Source organism: Cryptomeria japonica, chromosome 2, assembly GCF_030272615.1.
Source record: "Cryptomeria japonica chromosome 2, Sugi_1.0, whole genome shotgun sequence".
Classification (NCBI taxonomy): domain Eukaryota; kingdom Viridiplantae; phylum Streptophyta; class Pinopsida; order Cupressales; family Cupressaceae; genus Cryptomeria; species Cryptomeria japonica.
Genome location: NC_081406.1, coordinates 248,062,888 through 248,071,047, shown reverse-complemented (window position 1 = coordinate 248,071,047; position 8,160 = coordinate 248,062,888). Strand labels below are relative to the sequence as shown.

General features: G+C 39.0%; 1 protein-coding gene across 1 annotated transcript; it reads right to left on the bottom strand.

Moving 5' to 3' along the window:
• Positions 1-344: 344 nt before the first annotated feature.
• LOC131035034 (pectinesterase) lies at positions 345-3,586 on the bottom strand. The gene is made up of 2 exons (XM_057966673.2): positions 2,381-3,586; positions 345-1,344 (listed from the first exon to the last, which is right to left on the bottom strand). The coding sequence occupies exons 1-2, from the start codon at positions 3,348-3,350 to the stop codon at positions 647-649; spliced, it is 1,668 nt and encodes a 555-aa protein (XP_057822656.2). The 5' UTR covers positions 3,351-3,586; the 3' UTR covers positions 345-646.
• Between the last annotated feature and the right edge of the window lie 4,574 nt (positions 3,587-8,160).

Genomic DNA, 8,160 nt, shown 5'->3' with positions numbered 1-8,160 from the left:
TTAAGGGTGGACTTTGTTTTTTGTTTGGCCTCCAAGAGGCTATTCTTTGCTTGAAGATTTAACTTTGTAACTCTTTGTTGTTCTCAACTCAGAACCGTCTCCCTGCTTATATTATCAAAACCATTAAATTTATAAAAAAACATATTACCAAAAATGACATTTAAAACTAAATATTTAGAATATTGTTTTATTACTTAAAATTTAAAATATTACCCATATAATAAATAATATGCCTACAAGTATAAAAACACCTATATATAGAACTGCTCCATTCAAAAAAGTTGCAGTGCCAAGCCAATAGCACAGCATATCCATCCATAAGATATGGCAACTGGAAATGCATTTCTAAATCTGATGAAGGATACCACCAATTTATTATTTGAATATTTCAGTCCACAATGCACACTAGAGGTCCCACTAGATCAAACATGTTTTGACATGCCACTACAGAAGACAGGTACTAATTCTTATTTATTTACCTTTCCCACTGTAGAACCAATCAAAACAGAGCACAAAAGTTAGATTTCTCCACGATCCAGCAAAGAGATACAGCTAATTTGTGCATTAGATCGAGAGGTACCCCGGTTATCTAAGTAGTTTAAAACAGTACAAAGAAAAGAGATAAAATTCAAGGTAAGCTTTTGTTTCAACTTGTCAATCCGTCGATGAAATCAATGCCATATGCCTGCAGCCATTCGTTGCCTTGTATAAGTTCATCTACTGTAAATTTAGTGGCCTCCGCAGAGCTTTGGATATCATGAAACCCAACCCATTTCACTCGGCTCCCCGTTGCAGATCCAGCTCCAGTATTCTTGTACTCCCCATAGTACAAGGTTTTCAATGCAAAATCCCCAGACCACTCTAACCAACCAGCAGGATCAATGACGTCACTCAAAGAAGATTGCAGGTATACAGTTCTTGAGTATTCCTTCCATGGCCTTCCCAGGTATGTTGGGAATGAGCTCTGTACAGGAGCAAGGTCCGAATCTGCTCTGATGTTGCAGTTGTGAATGGAGATCCCTGTGTTTTGGTTGGGATCAGTTCTCCCTTGTGCCGTTATTGCATTCTTTTGGTTTTGCCCTGGTTTTCTTGGCAGAATAGTGCAGCTCTGGAGTACAACTGCAGAGTTGCCGAATATGAAGTCCACAGTGCCTAAAATTGTGCATTCCCTGTAGAATTGACGAAGTGAATGTGTGTAGAGTGTGTCTTGGTATGCTTGGATCTTGCAACGGTAGAAGACTGATTGGTCTGATCCAACTCGAAGAGCTACTGCTTGTTGTTTCACTGGACCGGCAGTGTTGACGAAGGCTATATCTTGGGCCATGAATCCCTTTCCCACCACAGCTGTATTTCACAAAACACAAGTCAACTGAGTTGCTAAACTGAAACGAAATAATGATGGAGATAGTAGAGATTCAAACACTCTGTATACAGTAAATGATTTGCTGTAAAACACACCAAAATAAGGGCCTATTTCTATTGACATGAACAAATTATAAATGAAAGCATTCATTAGCTGATCTAAACTACATTTTTTTGATACAAATCTATTGATGTGTAGTTATGCGAGCACGAGTCAGGCTGAATCTCTTTGGCTAAGACTCAAAGGCTGAGGAGTACTCATTCCGCCAAATTCATCCCAGAGCATGATCCCAGTCTCATTCCTTATAATGTTGAAGCCTTGCAAGACTTAATCTTTGGTGGGCTCACTAAGAAACATTCAACTTCACCAGCAGACCGAGGGTCCACTGACAACTATATTTGAATAGATATATTATATACAACAGTAGATATCAGAACATTGAAAAATACTCAATAATGAAACACATAGTTATATGAATGTAAAAATCCCTATCTATCTATACATTAGATATATCATGAGATTGTGTAAATGATACTTATGTAGATTGTGTATTGTTGGGAATAAGTTACATCCATATTAAAGATGGGACAATAGCTTAGTGGTAAAGCACTCTAACAGTGAATGGAAGGTCTTATATTCAAATCCTAATTGATACATGAAAAGCACAACATGATTTCGCAACTAGACTAGACTAAAAAGTAAGAACCCAAACATTTTATAAAATAGCTTAAAAGAAGTGTCGAAAATAAGCCACATTCTAACAAAATAGAAGATTCTAGATTTAAATACATAAAAAATTTAACATATATGAATTGGATAACCTAGGATCTCTCATTTTCTGTGTGGGATCTAGATGAAATGGATGAGTCGGGCAGGTTATCTGCACCAATTTTAGAGATAAAACTTTGACAAATGAGCTGACTGGCTCAAAATGCGCAAATGCCAATATCACAATAATTGAAGCCATCCTTAATCAAAGTAGCAATACTGGATCTGTGTTTGGTATTCCGTGCTTACCAAATGTGGCAGAGTTGAAAGTGGTGGAACCATCTACGACGTTTTTGCTCGCAGTCACAATTGTAATATCCATGCCTTCACCTATTAGCAGTATGTTCGTCTTTGTCTTCCCCACTTCGACATTCTCCTTATAGGTGCCCTTTTTCACCTTGATCACGTACCTCTTGTTGCTATTATCTGGAGCCGCGTTAATGGCTTCAGTGATTGTTTTGAACTTACCAGACCCATCAGCAGCCACCACCACATCCGCATTTACATCATTTGCAGAGGCTTGCAATATCCTCCGATCCGCTGCAGAAACCCACGATGGAAACCCTTCCTTGATGGGCTCAGAAGGAAGAGCAAGTTTGTCCACCTGACTGGATTCAGAGTTCACCAGTATGGCAAGACAATTACTGGCGAATACTTTCAGTCTCTCCACGCTTTTCATCAGACCAGCCTCTGATTTCCCATCAGATTTCTCCAGGACTCCATCATGGCACGTTTCCATGTTAGTGATGGCCGCGCTGAGCAAAGTCTTTACTTTGCTATGCTCCCTTGCCCCAATTTCATCATTTCTTAATACACACAGTGAGCTACTAAGCTGATCTTTGGTAATGTCAATGAGCTCCACACAATCCCCAACAGCAATTTTCACATTGCGGTTGTTGGTTTGATTGAAGAAAGCAGAAGCGTGGACAAAAGCCCTGTTTGCTTCTTTCATGGCCACCATGACTGCAATGTGAAGCACCTCATTCTTAGCCTTAGAGGAGCTTGTTAAATATGGAGACAGACTAGCCATGCAGCTTTCACGGTAAAGAGTACTGCTACACACACTCTCTATCTCAGCAGCATCTACCAATTCTTGGGCTTCTACATTCCCTTCTCCACTTCTGCTGACTGCATTGATTCCAATGGGTGCACACATTATCATCACCACCAGTGCGATTGCAGCCCCCGAGCTTTGAATTAGGGAATCCATGTTCTGCATGCTGAAGCAACTCTCCCTAATCTTCTATAAGCAATATCTCTTAAGGAGAAACACTAACTTATATCTGCATTCTACTGAATCTCATATGCAAGTCGAGAGAAGCAGATATGTATGAGTGATGGTTAGTGATAAACATGGACAATATATATAATGATGGGAGATATCTCCTTTCCAGTGGTTATCTTGCTACTTAGATACCAATCTTGTCAAGCTAATATTTAATATGGTGTGCTGAGCACATTACTGTCGGTCGATCAATTGTTTAGCATATAAGCTACCAGTAGATAGTTTTCAAACCTATGAGCGGTATGATCTTATTTTCTCTGTGGGTTCCATTACTACTGCAGATTTCAAGCCTTGTAATGTTATTTTTTCAATTGTCTGGTCAACTACCTAACATGTGTTGATAATTTGCAGAATATACAAATACGATAATCTGCTTGATGTAAGGTTAGACACGGAAAGTAGACTGCCATAGCCGATAAAATGATTCCCACTCAAGAAACTTCGACTTTCTTTATGCATATCATAAGATTTCCACTGAGGAAACTTCTGCTTTCTTTATGCATATCATAAATGTCATTAATACTGGATAATGCTTGTTTTTAGTCAATAAAGATGTTTCACATAAATTAAACGTTTTCATTTGTTTGGTTATTGGGAGTTGAGCGGTCTAGCTGTGTAAGGAAAGAGATGAGTGTCACTGAAATAAGAAATGAAGCAAGTTGCATATAAACAAAGCTTCTTTTAATTTAGAACAGTTGAATGGACTGTGCATTCGGTAAAGAGCGATGAATAGCCCAAAATTAATCTATAAGTAAAAGATTTGTAGACTACGGCTACATTGTCCTTGGCTTTTGCACATTTAGGAATGCTGGACAAATTATCTTGCATGGCAATGGTTGTGTTATTAGTTTATTAGGTCACATCCTTTGGTGTTTGGTGTTTGGTTATATTGTGTGGTAAATGAATATTTATGGGAATGTCTTAAATCATAATATTAAGCTTAAATTTTTAGACTTAGTGTGTTAAACATTCAGAGACGACTCACATTTTCTAGGCTTAATATGTTGCTTAAGGTGTGTGGTCACACTAAGAATACACTTCTAGCCTTAAAAATGTTAAACATTCAAAGTTGACTAACATTCTCTAGAATTAATATGTTTCTTACTGTGTTGTTTAAGACTGGCCATATTTATGTGGCGACGTCTATACAGTATGCATTTTGCTTAGACAATAGTATTGTAATTTTCAATTTATGCTAAGTTTCTAGATTCAACTGTGTGTATTTTGTTTGCATCAACATTTTGGATCACACTCCATAATCCATCATCAGGATGATGGAAAGATAATGAGAGAAAATAAATAAATAAATAAATAAATGATGGATCATGGAGTGTGATCCGAAACGTTGATGCAAACAAAATATACACAGTTGAATCTAGAAACATCGCATAATATTCATCATGAACTGTGGAAACTTAAAATCTTTGGTTTTCAATTTAATTAATAAATGTAAAAAACTATCCAATTAGAGTGCATTCTATTTGTTGCATAGACATTTTATTTGTGCTAGGTGGTGCTTAATCATTGTGTCCAATTTTGATTTTGAAGAATTGACACTACATGGTATGGTGTATTTTGCCCACTTGATTGGTTCTCTTAATCTATATAAAATTTGCAGCTTAGAATGCAACAGGAATATGCACCAAGAGGATTTATGTAAGATAAACCATCTCTATCATATAATTGAACATTTTCACATATTTTGTTACTATTCTCAAAGAGACATGTCCAAAAGTTTGTATATATGAATTTTTTCATAATTTTTTTATTTTTATGTTCTTTAATTCAAGCTCGTTTTTATTTAGATTCTCACTTTTGAATTGAATATTTGTAATATCTTATTGTCATTCTTCAAAATTCATTTATATAATAAAAACAAATCTTTCATAATTGATATATGCAATTTCATCCAATTTATTTTTCATATTCACTAACCAATTTTTTTTCATTGTAAAGAGACCTATCAACTTGAACAAGAACCTACTTACACAAATAGTCTTTTGTTTCTATTTATTATGGATAAACTTTTAAAAAATGATATAATTAGATTTTCTTATTTAGATCAATTTTAGTTGATTCTATTAATCTCTATAATTATTTTACCATAGATATAGACCAAAACTCCAACCTATGACATTAATTTCACATTAAATACCCCAAGCCTCATTCTCATTTTCCATCAACTAAATTTCATAAGAAGTTGGCAAATCTTTAGAGTGATTCAAGTGATTAGTTGGAAAGACCAACATGCATTACAACAAACACAAGTGTGAGTCTAGGATAGTGTGGCTCTTCCTTATGGACAAAAATCCAAAGCCAATCACACCTCTAACGTTGCATGTGAATAGGGAATTGAACTTAGATCAACACACATGTTAGTCTAGCACCATTTTTCCATATTATAGAAACATATAATGCAGTAACTTGAATAAATGAGAGTAATCTCACCAATGTGAGAAGAATTGTGAAAGAGATGCAAGCTTCAATAAAATCTCTAAATCAATAACTACTTAATGCTAATCTAGAGATTTCGAACAAAAGAGAGAGATGGTATTTTGCGTGGAGGGAGTCGAACGTGGGCTAGGGCATCACAACCCTAGCTCGTAGGTGGAGCTTGCATGCTGGTGTGGCGGTGGGAGGGTGGCATATGTGGGTGGGGTGTTGTTGTGGGAGGGGTTTGCTATGGGACTGCGGGGGTGGAAGGTGGTGTGGTGGTTGCGGGTGGTGGGAGCTGTTGCGGGAGGCATGGGCTTGGGGTTCCTGTGGAGTCACACCCTATTCGTGGGGGTTTCGATCTACACGGTGGGGAGAGAGTGTGTTCTTGCAAGGGGTTGTGGCGTCCTTGGCTAGTTCCTTTGGCGAGGTGGGTTCTCCGAGTGGTGCGATGTCTAGATCTGGTGGAGAGGCCTCGAAGGCATCTCACGATATGGATTTCCAAGCTATAGTGGGTTTGAAATATCCACCCTGAAATGTGAAGACCTTTCATAATAACCTTTTTGCCTCAAAATCAGGGGCTGGAAGTGCTGGGGGCTCTCGGATCTCGAAGACTAATGGCTTCCTGGAGAAGTGTAGTGAGAGACCAAGGTTGAGTATTCCTTTGGAGATGATAGCAGAAGATGTTGATTAATTTTCAAAAAATTTGTTATACTGCAAGTTTTTGGGGATGCGAGTTTCTCTGCAGTTTTTGGAGAATTGGGCTCAGAGATCTTGGGCACCAGAAGGAGAAATGGAGATTATGTTACTAGCAAACAACTACTTCATGGTTACCTTCAATTGCATGGAGGATTGAAGTAGGGTTTTTGAAGGAGGGCCATATTTTTACAACTAGGTGGGGTTGTTCATCAAACCTTGGCATGCAAGGTTCAACCCTTCGGAGGACCTCTCGAATAACGTCCCAGTGTGGGTCCGTTTACCGCGTCTTCCAGTGGAATGTTGTTGGAAGGATGTACTACGGATGCTCGCTTCAGTGCTTGGGAGGCCAATTGGAGCCTCATCGCAAACCCTGGGGAGAAGTGTAATGACCTTCACTTGTATTTGTGTGCAGGTTCTTATTCCTGGGTTCAGCAACTGGATTATGAGACCTTACCTTTTCGATGTCATCTGGTCATGAGTATGGTCATTTGTAGCGCAAGTATCCTAGGTATAAACCGATGGTGCGCCAACCTCAACAGTCGACTCGTAACACAGATGGGGCTAACAAAGGAAAAGTTGCCATGACTAGGGAAGTTGTGGGTATTGATGGTTTTGTCCCAGTTAAGACAAAGAATAGGAATCGGGGATAAAAGAGGCCCCTACAGGAGAGACAGGAGGAGGATACCTTTAACAGGTTTTGAAGCCCTGGATGACCTCAGCCAGTAGGAGGTGAACCTTAGGCCGACTCCTTTGGATCAGGGTGCACCAGGGTTGGTCAATGGTAGTGTGAATTGGGACTCGACCCAAGCTCTGCAAATTGCTAGGAGCCAGCAAATGGAGATGGATCAGCCAGTTGTGGCTAAGTTAGGGACCATTCCTAGTGATGTAGTGGAGTTGGTTGGGGGGATGTTTCTCCTTTAGCTCAAAAATTGGAATCTACTGGGGCCAAAAGTAACAAGATGGGCTTACATTTGGGTCTCCACCAAAAGGACATTAAGAAAGGATTAGATCGAAAAAGAGTTCAAAGGTTAGCAGAAAAAAGGATTTGGAGAAGATCAAATTCATGGGGGAGAATTTGGTTGAGTTAGGGTCAGTAAAGACTCTGGATTCTCATTTTTTCAGTCCCCCTAAATGATTGTTTTATCATGGAATGTGAGGGGCTTGAACAGTGGCCCTAGACAAAAAGTTGATCGGGAGTTGATAAGGAGCCATTCTCCTAATATCCTTTTTTTGCAGGAGACAAAGCTTTATGTGGAAAGTATGATGGATCTAGTACCAAAGCTTTGGGGGAGCTGCCAGTGTCAGTGTATTAGGGCTATGGGATCCTCGGGAGGGGTGGCCTATCTTTGGAACCCTCTAAGGATTCACCTTGTCTAGTGGGTGGCCTCCAGATCTTCGTTATCTGGGGTTGTCTCTAGTCTAGAGACTGGGGAATATATCTTGGTTACTAACATCTATGCCCCCATTGATCTTCAGGGTAAGAAGAACTTATGGTCCCATATTTCTTGTATGTGAAGGTTGGTCCCTTTTCACCCTTAGATTATGGTGGGCCATTTCAATGCCATCCTTAAGTTGAGTGAGAAGAAGGGGGTGTTATGTGGTTAGAACCTTC